The 22,184-nt window shown below is 41.8% G+C and overlaps 1 protein-coding gene across 3 annotated transcripts in view; it reads right to left on the bottom strand.

Annotated features, from left to right (window-relative positions):
- ltbp1 (latent transforming growth factor beta binding protein 1) overlaps positions 1-20,903 on the bottom strand; it is an 84,027-nt gene extending 63,124 nt beyond the window's left edge. For 2 of the 3 annotated variants that reach the window (XM_086045177.1, XM_086045179.1), the window contains exons 1-3: positions 20,142-20,903; positions 17,941-18,011; positions 9,418-9,754 (exon numbers count right to left, since the gene is read on the bottom strand). In XM_086045177.1, the coding sequence (XP_085901303.1) occupies positions 9,418-9,754; positions 17,941-18,011; positions 20,142-20,533 (800 nt within the window). In that variant the 5' untranslated portion in view covers positions 20,534-20,903. The remainder of the gene's footprint in view (positions 1-9,417; positions 9,755-17,940; positions 18,012-20,141) is intronic. The other variant, XM_086045178.1, reaches the window with a different exon arrangement.
- Positions 20,904-22,184: the final 1,281 nt, after the last annotated feature.

Below are 22,184 nucleotides of genomic sequence, written 5' to 3'. Positions count from 1 at the left end.
GGCATTTTCTATTGGTATCGATCACGTGTCAATCGCGATACATATCGATATCAAATTATTGGCCCTGCCCTACACTGAAATCTTTAAACACTCAGCAGCAACAGCCTATGACACATCTAAGTATTCAAGTTAAGGACAAGTTGTCATTACATATATACACTTTTTGTGATGAAAAAAAATACATAGCAGTTACAATAACAGTTACAATTATTGCTAACTATATTAAAACTTTTTATAATGAAAAAAATACAGTAACTTTTAAAAATCTTTATGAAATTGTGTACACTTTTTAGGCATTGAAATCTTTGAATGTTCAACAGCATATTGTAACAAATTGGGTTATCTGTGTTGTGTTCAGATTTGTGTGCTGCTGATTTGTAATGTTTCCGAGATTCATGAATGCATCGTACAGAAAGCGAGACGAGCAGCGGAGAACTAAGAAGAGCGTGTGCAGTTCTACTTGGATTGATAAAAACGTGATAATTAAACTACGTCTGACGGCGTGTTCCTGGAAGACGCTACAATATGATAAATTTCTCTATTTAAGTTTGACGTTTTGGGCTAAAAAGACTAAGAAACATTCACTGTCATATGATGCCGTGCATGTTACACGTGCTACCTGCAACATAGCCGCTGATCTCATGTAGCATTGTCGGCACACAACTTTGGAACTTATCCATGTACCTTTCCCTATTGGTGATTTTAACAGGAAAGCCAGAATTTCCCTAACAGGAGGCCGCAGTGTACGGGGGACCTTCGAGCTCTGGCTTGTTTGTGTATTATCACGACTTCTGGCGTACTGGCTCCTCTTTTGTGCCGCCACCCTCCTCTCCCGCATGCAACAGTCAATAGTGCCCGTGTGTAAGCTCGCGCTAACAATAAAAACTGATCCGAAACAGTACGCAAAGTGGACCAAACCGAACATGCCATACCGAAACGTATTAATAAACCCACGTATACCGTTACACCCCTAATAGAAATACATTTCAAACCCGCTAACACCCTCAGAAAAAAGTTGTTTCACCCCAAAGACCCGACAAGCAAACTTAGCAATGTTGTTTATGGAGTGCAGTGCAGTGCAGTGAGAAGCAGAACGACCTTTACATTAACACTAAGCCGCCGCTGCACTGGCGCATATCGCAGCAGCGGCTTCTGCGGGTCCAGAATCAGCAGTTCATCAAGAAGGATGGACATTCCTTGGAGGACAACAAGGCCTGAATTTTGGAGAGGGGGAACCGCTGGGTTGAAAGAGGTGTAAAGTTGGCTATCTACTGTACATCCAATTAAAAAAAACATTAAGGTACTTAGGTTGGCTGAGCCAGACTTTAGTTCAACAAGCACAGATGACACAGTATTACTGTCATTTAACAGATTCATCAGAGCGTCTTTGCTGATGGACAGAAATCTTTGTTGTCCCTGTATTCGATAAAGAGGGAAATTCGACATTTGGGACAGAGGGGACAACTCTTAGGTTGATCAGGTCTAAAAAACACAACATACTGGAGGCAATGGTTGCTGAAATAAACAAAGCATATCTGAGTACCGAAGAGATTGTCAAGGCTGCCGAGACCTTGGCGAGGAAGCACCCTGCCTGAAAGAAAACGGTTCCATATTGGGGTTTGAGGACTGGCAGAATAGTCTGCTATGGGAAATTATAGGGCCTAATCGGAGCCGGCACAAAAAATGTGGCTGTGAATGCAGGGAAGGGTAGTAGGACCAGTCCAGAAGGGGCAGCACCCAGGGTCAACATCAAAAGACCCAGAAGAGAAGAAGTCAACTTTGTTCCCAATTACCCCCACGGAGAAACTAATCGAAACCCAGAGACGAGACTCGAATTGGTGGAGCAAATGAAAAGGACATCCATAGAAAGAGACATGATTCTTATTCTTCTAGAAATGCAACGCACGTTTGTGCTCAGGGACTCTGGGAAACAGCCATCTTGAAGCAAGCTTGGCAGTGACATCACAAGCTTGGTTCCACTCTGCTATGCAGGCATCAATTGAAGTGGCTTGCAAAAATGGATATGAAGAAACCAAGAAAGGGAGATGGTGACAAAAGAACCAGATGGGGAGGTCTTTGTTTTGCGCCTGGAGGTTTAATTGAGTTGCACAACAGGAAAAAAAGTGATTCGCTCATTCTCTGATGGCAACAGGTCACCTGTGGGACAGTCTGCACTAACCAGGCATCTGAATTCAGATTTGAGTTCAGAGTGGTTTTCTTCACTGACCTGCTTCCGTTCTCCTGACAGGAACAACATGAAAACTGAAGTGCTAAAAACATGAAGTAATAATGTATCTTCATCCTAATAGTCTGCAGGATTTGACATCTGTATTTTGTCCCAATAATTGACCAATACGTGACATGAACAGCATGCACCTTTTTTTTTTTCCAATTAAAGAAAACAACTTTGGAAGCAACTGATTTGACAAGTGTACCTGAGACTGACTGTTTTAGTCAAGTAAAGATGAAATGTCACATAACCTTACAGAACTTGTTATTGTTGAAAGCTAACATACAACAAGGAAGAAGAGCTTCGCAACAGAGCTGTCATGGAGCACAAAGCCTTGCAGTTCTTCAAAATAAAACACTCCTCTCCGCCCACCTATCACCAACGCATGACAAATAGCCTTAAAAGAAGCCTGCACAGTGTTTAAGTTTTATTTATGTGCACGAGAGAAAGTTTGAAAAGGTTCTGTTGTTCAAATGAGCGTGCATAGCATGGTGACATCATTAACAATATGCAAGAAAAAGAATTCTCCATCTGTTCAGTAATCTATACATGATATGAATGTGGATGACCAAAGGTAAAATCAAATTGCATGATTTGACGGCACAATTTGTTTTCAGAAAATTAGCTAATGAGTCCTATATAATGCCCAAAGTAATCTCTGCTATAAACCTTGAAGTCATCATGTTTGATATGTTCATTTGGTGAGGTTTGACTCTTCAAAGCACAGATTAGATTGAGGTCTAAAACTGTTATCAACTAATTTAAGATTTAGGTAACATTTTGAATTATTAATTGTAAATTTAATCTAAAGTTAATCAGCATCTAACACGAATCAATTAAAAAGTGTTGGTTTTTTTTAACTTCAATGATAAATGAGAATGGGCAATAGATGTAGCATGGATAATTCAGGTCATCCATCTCATCAATCACTCAGGTAAAACAATTTAATCAACCACTAATGTAATGTAAAATGTTAAAACATAAAACATGCACAGTAACATTCCATCATTCGATCACAAGTGGCAGAATGTCAGCTAGCCAGTCATATGACTTGGACTTCAGTCTCGAGTCGCTGATTTTATGACTGCAATCTCGCTGTTCCGCGCCCGTGGATTCGTATATTCACAGATTTTTTTTTTTTTTTTACATTTTTGTATGTAAATGGAAATGGACTGTACTTTTAGCCAATTGCAGTAATGCACTAATTTTGAGAGACAGGACAGAAGTCACAGTTGGGTTATAATGACAAATTTGACCTTTAACAGGAAGCACTTCTGTGCTGTGTTCCAATTGTTTCAAAATGAGGCATTTTCTAAAAGGTTGCCATTCATACACGTCTTGTGATGCATCAGGAATGTTTTCAAATAAATTGGTGGTGAGCAGTTACTGGATCAGCACAAAAAGACTGACCAAGACTTCGCTCCGCAACAGTAGGCCAAAATGAAGACGATCGTCATGATGGACAGGACATCGACTGATTACAAAAACTGAATTTGAGCCTTGAGCAAAATCACAATACGAACCATCCTCCATTAATATAATGTTGTTTAAAGGAAACACATGATTTAAAATGAATTTTCCTTCATTCTATTTGGCAGTGTGTACATACATAAAACTTGCAAATATCAATGGCATCTGATTCCAACATTTTTTATTTTATTCACGTCGTAAGCCACTGCCTATGAAGAAGGCAACGTTGGGAGCCAGCTTCAGTCTCTAAAAAATATTGCGACTTTCAGTCTAATATTTTCAGGATATGATTCGGCAACGCATAGATGTGACAATCAATCATGGTTTTCAGATGTAGAGCTTTTCATTGAAGTGCATTGGAGGTACACAGGCTGGTTTGTTTTGTTTTTCATTGTCACTGTAAATGTCTTTTCTTTCCCCCCTTTCCCGAAGAAAGAACATGAAACCTGACGGTTAGGAGTGCTATCCAAATTATGGGAATACTTGATGTAAGGTAAATTTATAGCACAACAGACCGGGGGTCTCACTTATCAACGCTGCATAAGCACAAAACGGGGCCCGAAAGATGCGTACGCAACTTCCTGCGTAAAGTATGTGACCTATCAAAAAAAAAAAAAAACTTGACGGGAAAAATTGCGCAAGTGTACAGCGGCCGGACTTATCAAAGCTGCGTGCGCACAAAACAGGCGTGAAAGATGCGTACGCAATGTGCTGCGTTAAGTACGTGACCCTCTCCCCCAAAATTTTTAGGGGAAAAAGTGCGCACATGTACGGACCCTTGAACCTGTCCATACGCAGATTTTGAGAAGCTTCCTTTCGAGCAACTCTCTAATCTCGTAACTCGAGAGGAATAAGCAAAGGACACAAAACCACTCCATTCTTTTATCATCACTTTTGCACTTATTGTACATTGTCAATGAAAGACAGAACAGTACTTTAACTTCTTCATCAACCGCATCAACTGGGTGGGCCCTTGGATTTACTTAATTCGGACGGTTGCACATGAATAAAAATAACTGACGGATAACTGACGGAATTGTCTACTCTTAAAAATATTTAAATATAGTGCAACGAATTGGGTTAGCTGTGTTGTGCTGACGTTTGGGCGGCACAGTGGACGACTGGTTAGCACGTCCGCCTCGCAGTTCAGAGGTCGTGGGTTCGATCCCGGCTCCGGCCTGTGTGGGGTTTGCACGTTCTCCCCGTTGTCTGCGTGGGTTTTCCCCAGGTACTCCGGTTTCCTCCCACATTCCAAAAACATGCATGGTAACTTGATTGGAGGTTTGATTGTGAGTGCGGATGTTTGTCTCTCTGTGCCCTGCGATTGGCTGACGACCAATTCGGAGTGTCCCCCTGCCCGAAGACAGCTGGGATAGGCTACAGCACTCCCTGTGACCCTCGTGAGGATAAGCGGTTAGGATAATGGATGGATGGATGTGATGACGTTTGTGGTTTGCTGAGTTGTGTTTTTCCCGAGGTTCCTGAATGCATCGCGCGCCTGGCTGGATGGGAGGTGTGTTCTTATGACGGTGTTCTGTTTTTGCACTGTAGTTGGCGTCGGCTACGGCCCACAGTGTCAGTTACCACAGTAGCCGTGTTGGAATAATAAAAAGGGAGATAATTAAGCTACCTCTGATGTCGTGTCTTTGGAAGACGTTACAATATGTTCATTTTACACAAGTTTGTTACGTGCAACCGATGTACATGTCCGAATTAAATAAATCCAATTGAATTTTTTTTTCAGTAGCTGATGGTGTTGCTGTGCAGTCCACCCGCAGCGCAGCGACACTTGCTGGGTCGCGCTTGGGGGTCGAAGCCGCACTCACGCGCGAGTCACCGGCTGGGAACCGCTGGTGCGCTGACTGCTGAGCTAAAACATCCTGGCCACCAACAAAGCAGCCAGCACTTTTTTTCCAAAAAAAATATTTTTTAAATATTTTTTTGTAGATTTTACAGTAATATACACAAATTTATCACATTTTAACCATATGCGCAGCCAATGTACACTAATTACGTAAATTGAATAGGCTACTTTTTTCAGTGCAGCAACATTTGCATTCCCAAGTTGTGTCCCTCTGTCTGAGCGCACACCTACGCCTGTCATCCATAACGATGGAGCAGCAATTAAGGCTTGATGGGTCACACCATCGCAATTGTGTAATCATCTACTTTTAAGCCCGAGCACTTTCTGTTTTTCCTTCTGTCCTTACGGACGTGTTTGTCGATATTTTTTGCACGATGCCAATTTAGGCCACCAAACAAGATTCCCTTCCTTATTTCCACCCCACTGAAAAGCATTGTCGTCATGATTCATCTTTCACAAAGTATTGGCCAGCGTGGCTCATTCATTTTCATGTACTGCTTATGCACTGACCATATATGGATAGATTTGGCCATGTAGAGGGCGGTACATTCGGGCTCCCAAGTTCAGTGACTTATCAAGGGAAAATGTCCTACAGGTGCGTGTATGTACGCACGGTTTGATAGGTCGGATTTTTTTCGTACGCCATTTTCGGATTTTGTGCGTACGTACACTTTTAGTTTGAATCCTACGCACTCTTTGATAAGTGAGACCCCAGGAAACAAGTCCAAAATTAGCAGTCTAGTGTACAGCACGTAACACGTCACAGGGCTTACGTGAACCGGTCAAAAATGGCCAATATGGTAGTGGACAGGAATTGTCATTATTTTAATCCTTAATTATCTTAATTTTTTTTCAGCGAATCAGTTGTCATATGTATTTGCACTTTTATTCTTTATTTTTGAGCGGTGTGTTGCTTTTCATAAGTGGATTTGAAGTGCTATGATCTGTTTTGTTACTCAACTGTATGTACTGCTATGTTTTCAGACACTGCATCTTCAAAGTTTGTAGTACTGTACAGCAACTGGGTCATGAATGTCACCATACGCAAAATACAACACTATACACAAACAAACAAAATAACTAGCATTAGTTGTAAAATTATTTTCAGTATTGGCGCTAAATTTACCAATGTTTGACACTTATTTATCCTTATTAATTTATTTGTAAATGTGCCTACTTTAATTTCCAGTCAAGTGAAAGACAAACATTATGACACTCCCTCCATAGAGCACAATAAAAGCTTCAAGGGTAAATCATGGTCAGAAAGTGGAAAAAAGCAGTTGAAAATAATCCTGTCTTGATGTGTGGTTCCCTGCGATTGGCTGACAACCAATTTGGGGTGTCCCCTGCTTACTGCCCGAAGACAGCTGGGATGGACTCCAAGTGCTCCCCGCGACCCTTGTGAGGACCCTTGTCCGTTTGGCTGTATGTGTGATTATAGGGCTGGAATGTGACGAGGTGTTCTTCACCATCAGTGCAGTCCACCCTATAAATCATGAACGACAGGTTCATTCCATTGCAATGGCTGATGACGAAAAGGGTCAAATGCTGCTGCGGAGAGGCCCAAATGCTGCAGCTGAAGTATATCAGCATCAGACCATTAAATGTGGCTCCCAGCAGAAAGAGTGCCACTCCAATGGGATTTCCCAAAGGGAAAACAAATCACCGTATAAGTCATTTTCTCAAAAGCAGGGTTTCAGTTTTGGTTAGTGCACAAAGCAAGTCACAAGAAGGCATCCTGGGATGTTGATACTGTTTGATGCTCGGAGTTTGATACTGAAAGACTTGAGAAGCCCTGACCTCAACTCCATCCCACATTCGGTACGAAACAGATTGTGAGCCAGGACCTCATGTCCAGGATCAGTTACGTCTGACCTCACAAATGTTCTTCTGGATGAATGGTCAGAATTTCCCACGGACACACTCAAGTAAGCTGCAAAGAGAGACCAACTTCACAATTTTCAGTTCCTTTTAGTCTATTTTCCAACTGTGCAAGTCTTTGGGGTGTGCTCTTTGGGGAATAAGCAAATTTAGACGCTAGCGCATTGTTAAATTTAGTACATATACCTTATTCCTTTGCATGCAAAGTATGTCCTTGTGTGGGACATTGTAAAAATCTCTGCCAGCACCGATGTACACTTAAACGAGCAGCTATCTCGGTTGACAGTTCAAATCCACTCTCCAGATACGCCAACTTCCTTTCTTCATTCTCCAAGCCTGCCTGTTTTTTGCTCACTTCCGGCCGATGAAGGAAGCTCGCTGTGTTGTCTACCACTCGGGCTCAAAGACCGCAATGATATTGTCCCACACTGTTTTTATTTCACCACAACTTTATTTGGCTGTGTGTTTGCTTGTGTTGAGCCTGCGTGTAATGTACATTCATTGTTCACGCTGATTGGCTTTTCCCGTCTTGATGCTGGCAAAAGTTCACTTCAGCCCACCATGGCGAAATGGACTTCAAACGCTTCATCTGCACCGGATGGCATGCAACCGCATGCACTGCATTGACTATATATGGAAATGCACCGCCAGAAAAGCTCAGCTCATGTTTGGTCTGATCGCACCTATTGTACCTCCTACCTAACAACATAAAGAGGGACCTATGGTTAACTGCAGCAGAAATTAAGCCTGGAAATATTCATTTTTGCGGCGATATTGAGTGGTAAAAGTTAAGAAATGTGTCACAGGCTACGCATTCAAACTACTCCCACAAGACTGCACACTTGAGTTAGTGGATCACTTGAGAAGAGCCTTGGCTGGATCAAACCATTTTCAAGCAAATAAAATACTGTTTATTTATTTATTTATTTATTTTTAAAAGGGGACCTTTGACAAAGCGCCTTTCGTTGCTATTAGCTAGGTATGCACATAACAGCAAACAGATCTTTCAAGAAACTGCAAATTTAAAAAAATATAACATTATATACTTGTGGTTTTATAATTGGTCCGGAGCATTAAAAGCATAGTGCAGTGTACAGTATATGCTGTGCTATTTTTGAGGGGTGTCAGGATATCCAAACATCACGATATGATAATTCTCACGATATTGTGGGGATGTTGGCGATGAATAAAAGTTCACGATACTGTATAAAAGCTCATGATATTGAAAGAAAAATAAATAAATAAGAAAATAAAAAATAAAGCGTGTTGAGTGTTCAATAAAGTTAAAAAAAAAAGAAAAAAAAGGAAAGAATATTTAGACAATGGCCAATAAGAGGAGGGTCCTACACGTCACTATCTCTGATTGGCTGAGACCACAATATGCGTGTTTGTTGAGTGCGGCTTCAACCTCTGATTTTTTTTTTCAGTTGCACCAGATTGCGTGCACCCAAGAGCCCTGCATTGACAGGCAACTCCTGCATAATAGAATGGAAAATAATATAATAGATGTATCAACTGTGCCTTTTCAAAGAAAACAAAGCTCAGTTTTGTCAAGTGGTATTATATCATGGGTTTATCAACGTAATTATAGTGTGCATTAGAACTACAATGGGTCATATGACGCAGAGGTGTTGCTAATATTTTTGGTACTCTTTCGTAGCTAAGCGCTGGCCAAATTGTTAGTTACAGCACTCATTATGATACACACCACTGCAAACCACAACCTCAAGAATAAATACATTACGGCTACAGGCAGAGAGCAGGCAGGACTTTAGAGAAGCCCCGCCCTAAAATGCACAATGCTGCCATCTGTAGCTCAAATGATGTCAAATAAATATAAGGGAAAACAGGTCATATTTACATTGAAACTGAAAGGCACAATTTTTGGTCCAAATTAAGATCTCAAGTTCATTGCAATCCAAATTGATGTAACAAATGATCTAATCATGTTGAATAAATAAACAGTACTTACTGTTGCTGTATGTGCTGTTGGATATAATGCGGCCTCACAAGCTGTGGAGAAGGTTTGACAGTCAGTTTCATCAGGGCAATGTTGTCTGCTTGAGGTGGGGGCAGATCATAAGCATTAGGGGGCACTTTCTGAGGTATGGGCCGCTGTGGTCCTGCGTGGTGTCCATTCATGTGACCGCTGCTATGATCATTGGTCGGTCCTTTCCCAGGCTGTGCTGGAAGGGTGTGTGTGGGCACAGTCTTCTGCTCACATGCCTTGCCGCTCGAGCCAGGCTTGCAGACGCAGAGCTGAGGCCTGAGGCACATTCCTCCGTTTTGGCACTGAGGGATGCAGTTAGCTGGAATACAAAATCCAGACAGATGAGAAGAGAAAAGCAGGGACAGACAGATGGTGATAAGAGGCCACAGACGTGTACACATTCATTCATGATTAAATGTGATTAGATTGTAAAATAAATTACATGCTAATTAGACAACTTTTGCCCACAAAACTGGTTGGCAAAGTTGTAAAATCACAATCCATCGAGAACTTACTAATATCACATTAGACCCGGCGTTCCCTAAGAATCTTGGGTCAGAGATCGTATGCCCAGTAGTTTTGACTTGCGATTTTATTTTACGCAAACAGCTCTGACTTGACCAGTGGCCTCAATAAAAGTGGGTTGAAAACGTTTAGAGAGAACTAAGTATTGACACAATTAATCCTGAAAGACATTTTTTAACTTTATGAGTGTACGTGATTGACGTAGATTGACCAGTCCAGCACAGTCAACAAATCGAAGCCAGCTAAGGTCATCTCTACCTTCGCTGTGACAGCATAAGTGTTCTACAATGGCTGGATAGAATGTACAATGTGCTTGAAGTTGACCAAGTCCTTTGCAATACAGCACTTCCAATGACAATCGGTTATCAATTACCTTACCTGTATAAATAAAGAAAAAATTAATGGAGCAAAAGTGTTTTTCATCAAAATCAGATGATATGGTTGGGGATATTGATGATTTGCATCAGTTTATGTACAATATATCAGTGTCATTTATATAACCGTTGGTTTTGGTTTTGACATTGTCAAGCAGACTGAATTACAGTTTCTCATTAAATGTGGAGACGGGTGCCTCAGCTTAATTCCAGGCTGTCTCTAGCTCTAACAGCTGTGACGTCATGTAAACTGTCATTTTTAATTGCCACTGTGGTATGATGCCGCACCGACAGGGCAGCGATGGACCAGAAAAAGTGGGAAAGCGCTGAAGAAGACATTCGCCACAAGTGACATATTTTCTCTTGAAACCAAGCATGCACTGAAAATGTTGTCCTGTATTTATCCCATTTTGTTTTGTCAAGTGGTTGCATGAAATAAACTCAATTGAATCCAGATAGGGCGGCAAGGTGGTCAACTGGTTAGCACGCCCGCCTCGCAGTGCAGAGGTAGTGGGTTCGACTTTGGTCCCGGCCTCCCTGTGTGGAGTTTGCATGTTCTCCCCGTGCCTGCGTGGGTTTTCCCCGGGTACTCCGGTTTCCTCCCACATTCCAGAAACATGCTTGGTAGGTTAACTGGACACTCTAAATTGCCCCTAGGTGTGACTGGGAGTGTGAATGTTTGTTTATCTCTTGTGTGCCCTGCGATTGGCTGACAACCAGTTCAGGGTGTACCCCGCCTACCGCCCGAAGACAGCTGGGATAGGCTCCAGCACGCCCGCGACTTTTGTGAGGATAAGCGGATTGGATAATGGATGGATGGATGGATGAATCCAGGTATATTTTTTAAGCAGAATATACATCTACCTAAAAAAATGTATCTGAATCCAGATGATTTTACTTTGTGCAACCACTTGACAAAATAAAATGGAGGAAATTCAACCAGCATTTTTTTTCAGTGTGCTGCGTTTTGGGCTATTCAGAGATGTCTTGTAAACTTATGTAAGTGTCTTTCAAGGCCAGCTGGCGTAAAGTATTGGTAAAACTGCGCAGATGATTACTGGCAATCAAAAGGTTAATGACACTGATGACATGTGGTAATTTGTCAGTTCTGAAAGTAGTAAGCCTCATGAAAGGGAGATGATCAGTGAAGGTCAAGGGTTCAGAACAGGACTTTAGAGGTGAAGTAAGAGCATTCAGTTGAGGAGGATCAACCTTACATTAACGTAAAGCCGACGCTAGCAAACTGACGCTAGTAAATTGACATTATAATGACCATAAGTTATGGTGATTTTAACCATATCTTAACGGTGATTTGAAAATAGGTTTTCATTCATCTTTGAATAGTTTCCCCGATAGTTTCCCCAAAACAGAGAACAACAGGTTTTTACCTGCAGTGGCTGAACAAATTCAGCTATACTAAGGCAATATATGTCACTTATGCCGGATGCATTATGGCATTTGCTTCTGCTCTTGTGAGTCAGCCATCTACAAACTACAAGCTGGATACTGTAAAGAAGAGTCCTTAGATGATGGCCATCCAAGTCAGCTATAGAAAAAGAAAAATACATCCAGAGGGGTGCATGTTAGTTCACTCTTAAAATCCCCCCCAAAACTATATTAACTGTTTTTTACTTTAATTGCTTTATTACGCTTTTTATTCTTTTCCAAGAGAACACCTTGCGATAGCTGCCAAGGTGGACAACTGGACATGGACCACGGGGCTCAGTGGCCACAGCACACAAGCTATGAACCCATTTATGCAGCGGCGGTGTGGAACATGCTCACATGCGAAGAATGGTTCCACCTCTGACAAGAATATCCATCTTGTACATTATCAGTGAACATTAACATTTTTTATTTGATTACATGCTCCATTTCTACAAATCTGGCACCCTACTGAAAACTATACGCTCCATCTTGGGGGTATCCGACTAATTACATTATTTCAGTATTTCACCAGCTCGTGTTTCTCCAATATCAAAACAATATCACCCATACTCGACTTGTGGGCTACCATAATTAGCAAAAAAGTTGCCAGGTAAACATTACTTTTGACATACCATGGCCACGTAATGTAGCTACTTGCGGGTGGACAAGGAGGTAGAGACTTTTTACTCTGTGTGGATTCTTGTCTGTACTCGCATTCTCGTGGACTTGAAATATCAACATTCGCAGAACATGTGTTGTTTGAATCCAAAGTCGGCATCTTGCCTAGAACAGTCAAAATGGCAGGATGTGGCCTTGTGCTACACATTTTGGTGAGGGTGTATACCTGCTTTCCATACAATCCAAGGATGCATTCATTACATGATATTGTCAAGATACCTAAAAGATGTTCTCTCAGGTTCTTTTCACAACATGAACTTGCCTAAACCATAAACAGGTTGATAAGAGTGGAATGCCCTTGAAGCTGTCCGATTTGCAATTTGACCAAAAATCTCAAATTCCTGGAGAGCAAACCATCATCACAGTGCTTGTTGTCATGAAGGGAGGTTAACATATCTTGTGGGCATCTTTTGTGATGTCGCCACATAAGCTTACCAGTGGTTGCAAAGAACATAATGAACATGTAGCCAAAATCAAAATGGTTCATATCCAGCATGGAGATGACCAGTGGTTTGCCAACAGATGGCACTGAAAATGCACGTCTTTTATTTCATAACCAAGCACGTTGTGTATCAATTTCATAAACAGTAAACACAGTCTTCATGACCTGTGTTTTTGTCAACATTTTTATTTGGTTTTGTTTCATGTTATGTATGTCTTCTTGTGGTTCATGTCTTGTCCTGTTGGTTCGGTCTTTTGTTTTCACACCCCCGGCCCCCTCGTGTCTTCCAATCGGCTCCCTCGGCCACTCGTATCTTGTCCAGGTGTTTGTCAGTTTGCTTCTATTTGGTTCGGCGGTTTCTTCCCGACCTTGTCGATTGTTTGTGTTTGCTCTTAGTCGTCACGTGACCGAGTCAAGTCATGTCATGTTGAGTCTTATCCTTTTCTTACTTTGAATCTTGTTGTTTTGGACTAATGTTCATTTAGTAGCTTTGATTTCTCCATGGACCTCATTTGGCTTTTTGTTCTTCTGATATGAAATTCCTTTTTGGAGAACACTCCTGCCTTGCCTCCCCGCTTCCCTGCACTTGGGTCCACAGACACGCTAAATCCCAACACAGTGGAAGCAACTTCAAAATGTATTACTCTGCTGCCTGTGATTTGTAATGAATAAAGAATGTTGTATTAACCTGCATCAAAAGACAACAGCAAATCATTTTCTTAAAAAGAAACAGGTAGTGTATCTTGTAACTAGGAAGGTATTGGAATCCATACATGACTCACTACAAACCTCTGAAATATTGAGCCGGTGGGGAAACAACTTATTTTCAAAGAGCGTGACTGCCCAGCGATGACATCACTGACGTCTTTTCCCACTGGGAGCTGAATTATATTAGCGGTTTGAAAGAGAGAAAACTTTCCACTTAGGGTAACTTTTTTTTGTTTTCTTTTCAAACAAGCGTAAATAGTTTTCATTTCACTCACCCACCTCTTGCCTGGAGCTGACGTTGCCATCTGTTCCGTAAATTGTTTCTCTCTCTTTGTCAGACTGGCGTAAGCAACTTAAGAGGTTTGTTCTGTGACAATGAGTTTGATGGAGTAAGTACTGTAATCTCCCTGTTAGGCAGGAAGAGGAAAGAGATCAGTCATGGTGATGTTCTCACCCTTTTGATCAAACTATGTCGGGTCTGGCATGTGCTGCGCTCCCCACCCGCCCTCGCTAAGGTCTGTTAGGGGGTCTGAAAAAAATAACATGGTTGTCTGAATGAGTGAGTCAGTGTGTGCTTGCGCTCTGTGGAAGCGATCCCATTTAGAGGCAGAAACGTTGGGATATAATGATTTTCCTTGTGTCACCTTGTTGTAATGCTGTAAAATGTCTAAGTAGGTGCAAGAAAATTGCCCAGACATTATGAACAGCTGCAACGGCCTGTTGTGACCTTCTATGTGGCAAGGACATACAATATCGTCACAGAATACAGGTAATGGTGGAAGGATATTGCCACTATATAAGCAATATGCTTTATTTTTGATACAATTGGCCTCTGTAAGGCTAAGAGGCTTAGTTCATCAAGAAAGGGCTTTTAATCAACTACTGAAGTCCCAAAATCATGTTATTCAACCCATGCTATTGTTACATTATTTATCATTAAATGTAGGATGTATTCATACACTTTAACTTGGTAAGTGAGTACTTTTCTTTCACATATTTCATTGTATATCCTTATTTTCTGTTGAGGCTGGTCCTTCTTTTGGAATATGCGTGAGAAAAAAAAAAAATCATGAAAAAGTCCAAGAAAAAGCAAAACACCCACAGTTAACCTTCGATGTCCACTGTACAGCCTTCTTGTGACATCATGAAGGTTTTATGTAGGTCATGTTTATTTTGGTCAAAATTTGACCACGTGGGTCCACAGAAGCATGCCCTTTTTTAAGCTAATGTGTATTATTGGTTACCATTTAGTGAAATGTTGGGTGCTGGTTGCATGGGGCCAGTGGGCAAGATCATGTTTGACTTTTTTTTTTGTGCGCGTGTATTTTTAATGCACTTTTCTGATTGATGTAACCATCATTGTTGCAAAAGCTGGCATTGCTGTCCTTGCCAATATTAATTTGTCCCTCTCACGGCATACATGACTGTCATTGTGACAAAGTCTGCTGCTTTTGTTGATATTGATTTTGCTTGTGTCGTCTTTTAATGTATGTCTTGTTTTGTCCTCACTTTTTCCTGTCTGCACCCTGGCAAGCGCACTGTATAACAGCACTAGCAATTAGCTAAAAATGTCACATAACAGCTGTGCACTGTTGCACTAATATTCATTTAGTTTAGCCCCGACTCACTGCAAGGGTACTAACTAACCTTGTATCAGCTAAGGTAGCAAGTGCAACACATGAGGTCTTCGTATGTAACCAACTTGTCAAGTTACCATCTAAAAGTCAAAAGTGTTGAATCTAATTCATTCTCATTTTCCATGCTTATCCTTTTTAGGGACAAGCTGGAGGCTATACCAGCTGATTTTGGAGAGAGGCATAGTACACTCTGGATCGGAAAAAAAAAGCTGTGAACTTACATCAAATATTGCATCAAGGTACACAGTTTTCATATTTTGTCGATGCACTGACATAAAAACACGTTTATACTCTGAACAAACTGTTTCAGCAAATAATGTGGATTTTTTTTTTTTTTTTTAAACAAAGGCACAATTACCTTGTGTGTGTAAAAATGTAATCATCTGCCGAGGAACCTTTTTCTGCAAGATATCATCCCATTGCATTAAAATAATTCATTAAAAGGTTATGCACTATGGAAGAGATTGGTGGTCTGAGGATGGACATTCTTCCCAGAACATTTTTTTAATGTCACAGCTCTACGGTGTCTGCGCTGCTCATGTAATTCTATAATGAGCACTAATATGCTTGGCCCTCAAGGAAAAGTGGAAAAAGTACTTTGGTAAGCATTCTGCCAGGTGCTCTAATGGTCAACCCTCAGGGACTACAAATCTGACTGAATTTGCACACTGTAAAGGATGGAACTGTTCGAATGGAGCAGGGTGTATAACACTGCATGTCGGTCTTGGGCCGCATCCACACTGCGACACTGCTGATTTATTTTGTTTTTGTTTAAGTTTCCTGTTAACATGAAATTGTTTGAAGACAAGTGTCTGTCAACACACACATAAGTTTGTGTGTGTGTGTGTGTGTGCAAGGTGGTGGTTGAAGGTTTTGTCTTGTGTTGTAATGTATTAAAAAAAATGGCTAAAAAGTAGCACATTTTTGCTGATTTAAAGAGTCAATATCGGCTGATTAAATTGGCCGACCAATCGGCCCTACTTACTGTATGTTCCATTTAGATTCATCTTAAAGGGACATTGTGTATAATTTAGTGCCATCTAGTGGTGAACTAATAGAATGCAATGACCTAAGCTCGAAATGCGTGTATTTTGAAGCGTGTGCACTATGGTGCCTCAGAGAGAGAGACCACACATCGCAGGCCTACCACCAATTTTTCAGCAGAGGTATAAGCAAAATGTTATCACAATCGACTTCTAGTATTCCCTCAAGTGAAAAAGTAAGTGCATTGCATTTGTTACACATGCTGTAGTCATGATGCTGAGTAACTACGTTCGCCAAGTTTGTTTCCTTGGGTGTCCGTAGCAGAAAGATGGCAGCAAAACATGGTAGCCTCCTGCAGGGGAGGCGTGCCCTATGTAATATAATTAGAGATTACTTCACCTACGATTATATAACAAAATGTATGTTGATGTGATAGAACAAGTTTTTTTTTTTTGCATATTATTGAAATTAATAGTGGGTTTTTAAAATAAACGAGCATTGATAAATCAAAACATTCTACACACTGTCTCTATTTTTTCCCCCAATGTTGTCCAACAGTTGTGAAGAAAATGTGAAAAGCGAATTTGTCAAACTGAGTTGGCAGGGGAGCAGACATTCATTGCCATTTTCCTACATACTTGACCTTGTCATAGTGAACTAAGAAATTCCCCCAAGTCACAATTATGTTTTGTCTACACCGGCCAGCCACCGTCCGTGCCTTACAAGCACACATAAGCAGATTTGACAAAGAGCTACTCTGCTCTGCCATTCAGTAACTGACTAGGGAGCTTATTCAAATGTTTCTTTGGTCCGCAGCTGAATTATTTTGTAGTGGTGACTCATGACTTAACCGCAACCACAAAGGCCGTAATACCAGAAAGGGATGAACATTTGACTACATTTCATTGAATGAGTATGGAGAAAATGAATGACTCTCTCTCTCTGTAGCTCTGTCTCTCTCTCTCTCTCTCTCTCTCTTTCTCTCTCTCAAAACATGCTGCCCAGAGAAGTTTTGCTCTCAATTATGAAAAATTGCTTCAACAAAGAATGATCAGTTACGTTCTACAATCAAATGTACGAAGACTTACCACATGTACAAAGGTCTTACTTGCAAAGTGTCATTACAATACATGTAGTTTTAGTATGTATATGAATAAAACGCACAACCACATTTTCCGGCCAGTGACAATAATTAATCAGGCATGACTGATCACATCAGTTTTTACGTTAAAGATGACACACATACTGTACATAGTTTCTCAAATAGAAATGTCTGGCCACGGTTTAAGGTACAGTATGACATAGTCTGGTCATTGTCCAGATGTTTGCGCAGTGCTTCCTGTGCCTGTATAAACAAGGGGAGCCTCTCCACCCTGAAGTGCTCAGCTGATTGGAGTTCCCAAAATCACTTCACCACTGGGCCAAACCAAACAGAGTCGCATCATACTGAGCGACATGCACTTCCATTGCATGCTCTTTGTCAGCAACAGTTTATTCTACTGTATTTATTATTGTGTTCTACTTTGTTTACCGCGACGCAACATACTGGATGCGCGATGATGCAACGAAGAGAGAACCCAGTTGGATTACGGGTTATCATATTCTTAAAAAAAAAAAACTGTTCAAATTCTACATGAGCAACGAGATTTTTGGAAGCCTTTATCAATTGCTTCATCATGCCCATCCCTAATCTAGACTATTCGTGCAAGGAATGTTTGAAGTTACTTACGCTTTGTGCACCGCTGGGATCCTTGAGCTTTACTCCATCCATGGCAGCATTGGCCTCCGCAGATGTTCACTCTACAAATACAAAACAAGCAGAGGCAACTATGTAACTTTCAAATGTTGCTGCACCTTAGGGCAACAGTAGAGATACTAACTTTCATCAGACCACTTGACAACCAAGTGGTCATTGGAAGTCATTGCAATTCATTCCATTTCATCAAAGAGGAGCCGCGCAAGACAGGCTGGAGTGCTTTCAGATAATATTGATGACAATGTGCAGCAATTTACACAAGTGGAGAACACATTTTGCAGAAAACAAAGATCAGAATTCCTGTTTCAAAAAAACTCTTGGGATTCTAAAACAAAACACTCTTGACGTCCTTCTTTTTTATTTGGCATGTTTTTCCTCTGTTGTGACCTTTCTAGATTAAGAAAGAAGGGAAATGCTAATAAATAGCACTGCATACAAGTGGACTGTGCCATTCCTCGTCTCTTGCGCATGTTCCGCCAATTATCAAGCTTCTGAAGTTTTTTTTTTTTTTTTTGCAGTTGCCTGCCTCTACAGACTTGTGCACTTCCATGAATTACAAATTGAAAACTTCTGGTGCTTTGCTCGCCCAACTAGAAGCCCTCTCATGTTGATGATACATTGTAGGCCTGTTTTGTGTGTATGCGTGTGTGAATGCATGTGGTAGTAGCACATTGTGATTCATCATGGAGAGTATGAATGAAAATTTGGCAGACTCTTTTTTTCTTTACGACAGTGTGGCGAACCAAAGGTCAAACCAAATCAAGATACAAATCATTTCTGGTCGAGTTCCAATCCCACAATGAATCGATGTTACTGCAGATGCATTCGGCTCAATTTGAATTTCTTCACAAAAGGCAAACTATGAGATATGTTTCATCACATATTCCACATTTTCTTGAATTGCTCTTTTTTATTATTGTGTCACACAAAAGTCATTAAAACAATCGGTCAGGGACTGACCACTACTTAGGTCAGTTTGAGCCAGCTTTTTTTTCTTTGCAAACTAAAAACTTGATTGTTTTGCACAAAAAAGTTGGGCCATATTGAGCCACGTAACAGGCCACTTTTTGACCCAGCTTTTTTAAAAAATGAAGGCTCTCCAACAATTTTCATACACTTGACACATTTCAACCCTCATCCTCTGATTTGAGGCACAAGTCCTTACACAAGGGGTATCTAAACAGGACCAGATGAAAATGTGTGGAGGTCGACCATACAGCTTCCGTTGCTTTAATTTTTTACAGTATTTGTTACGTGACTTTGTCGTACTTTGCATGTTCTAGTAGTTACTCATGATAGTGAATTTCTGAAAACAGACACAGTCTCTTACCGAACTAGACAAAAGTTGTTTGGTATTTCAGTGAAAAAAATCTGTCAATTTCCACTTGTCCTGGAAGCAACAGCCTTCTCTGTCAATGTCCTTTTTCTTCGCGACAATCTCTATTTTAAAAATGCGCTGGAAAGGGCCACACAAAGATCGCGCAGCGAGGGGTTAACTCTGACACCTAACATGACTTTGAGAGCGCTGTGTTTGGAGAGGAAGGGCGTGCTCGAAGCGCATTTCCGAAAGCACCTGAGATTGCGGCCACAGCTCTGCTGCCATCTTCTGGTGAAATATAAAATAGCTTTTTTTACACTCATTTTCTACTGCAGCCAGCAGTACTGACGGGCCAAACATAATTTTCTGCCAGAGGCTGCGGGCCGGTGGAAATTTGAACACAGGCCGCATTTGGCCCCCAGGCCCGACTTTGGACACGGTGCCTTTCACAGACTAACAGCTACAGCGTGGACACAAAAGTTCACTAGTGAGTGCGGACGGTTGTGCATGTGTTCCAAATGTTGGGAACCACCCAAGTAATTAATCATACGAAACAGGCATTTAGTGTAAAAAAATGTTTATCTTAGGTAAATAATTGAGTTTAGTATTGTGTGTATATGATGTTCAGAATTTCAGTGCGTATGTATCGAATTGAATTAATATTAAATCGCCAAACATAGGTCAGCACAGCAGACGATCGAGTCACACAGCTGTCATAATTAAGAAGTCTTGAGAAGCATGACGACGATATTGAGTCACTTTTCACTCAAGTAGTCAAACCAATCAGAAGAAATGACTTTGTGAATGAATACAAAGGTAGCCTAATTTCGCCCGCACGGCAGACAGACCGTCTTACCCAGACTGCTTGAGAAGCTGCCTGTGCTGGTTCGGCTCCGGACCCGGACCGCTGTGCCGAACAATGGACTCCTGAGCCGTCGAGGCTTGCTTCCCCATCCGGCGGGTCCGGACCTGGCCGCCCAATTTAGCGGTGAGTTCGACGTTGTAGGAGTGCGGAAGCCCCGACGCGCCGTGACGCGTTGAAATGGAGCTGACTCGCATCCCATCCCCTCTGTTAGCTCCCGCCGAGCCCGGACCGGGACCGGTACCGGTACCGGGACCTGGACCCGGCCCGGGTTGGAGCACGTACAGCTTCCTGACGCTGCTCTGGTGCGGTTGTGCCCCAGCTGACAAACAGAATGGTGAGAGAAGGAAACCAAATGAAAGTAAGAGGCCCCTACTCCAAGCCATGTCCGCGTCGTATCCAATCCAAAGTTTGGAAAAGTTTTTAAATGGGGGCTCGGCTCCGTGAAATAAGTTTTCTATGAAAACACGCCAGGGGGGTTGAGTTCAATTCTATTAGTCTTCGAACTCCGTATAGTAAAGTCCTTAAAAAAAAAATGAAAAAGAAAACAATATATAGCTCGCGTCACTATGGCAAATTCAACTAAAATGATTTTAGCACCGAAAGGTACACCTAAAAATGACCGCTATCCCCGCGCAAGTAGCTCCAGCAACGGCTGGTCGTGGCCACTACGTCCAAGGATCTCCACAAGTCCAGGAAAGTTTCTTGATGGAGCAGAAGGCTGCCAGCCCAGCAGCAGCCTGCCTCCAGAAGTGACGTCACGAGGGGGAGTCAGTGCAGACACACCGCAACTACATGAGCTGGGAGTTCCTCGGACCCAAAGGTGTCGTCAAGGGTTCCTGTTCGAAATATGCTCACCCGCGCACCTGCACACTAGACTGACCCACTCTGACACCTTTGTGCTCAGTAAACATTCGCATGTGAAGAATGTGGCAATTCTGTCTGACTTCTGCTTGGACTAGAATCAATAGACCTTCACTGTCCACAGCATTTAGTACATAATAAATCTGAATCAGATGCGGGTTTTTGTTTTTTGCCAAGGATGTTAAAAACAAGAAAATTGTATCCTAGTTAGAGGTACTATTTCACTTTCGCAAAAAAAAAAAAAAAAAAAAAAACCAAAAAAAGTATGTACCTTTTCAACATGATGTCACGTCTTCTGGGTGGGAACTTTGAATGTGTGAAGTATCAGTTGAAAGAAGTTAATTACATGAGGTAAATCGCTTAGAAGGAAGACTTAATGCGATTGACATTTATACAGGTAAGTTGATTATAAAATAGATGTGGAGGAAATTCAGACACCATTAACATGATCATTGAGGGACTGGCTAATTAATTGACTTTTCTGCCGCTTAGATTGAGCTCTTCTTTGTTTTTGCTCTTTTTATCACAGGTTGCGGGTTTTTGTGGTGGTGGCAAAAAGGGGGACCCAGGTGCCGGAAGGCAAGGCAGGAGTGCAGTATGAACTTAAAACTATCCATCCATCCGTGCTGGAGCCTATCCCAGCTGTCTTCAGGTAGTAGGTGAGATACTCCCTGAATCGGTGGCCCGCCAATCGCAGGGCACACAGAGACAAACAAACGTTTGCACTCACAGTCACACCTAGGTGCAATTTAGAGTGTTCAATTATTCAACCACGCATGTTTTGGAAATGTGGGAAACTGGAGTACCTGGACAAAACCCACACAGGCACGGGGAAAACATTCAAACTACACACAGGAAGGCCGGGAGGGTCGGATTCGACCCCACAACCTTTGCAATGCGAGGCGGACGTGTTAACCAGTAAGCTACCATGTCGCCCAACTCCATCCATCCATCCATCCATTATCGATACCGCTTATCCTCACAAGGGTCGCGGGGCGTGCTGGAGCCTATCCCAGCTGTCTTCGGGCAGTGGGCGCGGGACACCCTGAATTGGTTGCCAGCCAATCGCAGGGTACACAGAGACAAACATCCGCACCCACAATCACACCTAGGGGCAATTTAGAGAGTCCAATCAACTTAGTCGCCCAACTCAAAACTAAATATTTATGTGTA

The sequence above is a fragment of the Filicampus tigris genome, chromosome 11 (assembly GCF_054856515.1).
Source record: "Filicampus tigris isolate MCC_2025a chromosome 11, RoL_Ftig_1.0, whole genome shotgun sequence".
NCBI classification, from domain to species: Eukaryota; Metazoa; Chordata; class Actinopteri; order Syngnathiformes; family Syngnathidae; genus Filicampus; species Filicampus tigris.
The sequence above is the reverse complement of the archived record's forward strand: the minus strand, read 5'-3'. Positions and strand labels throughout refer to the sequence as shown.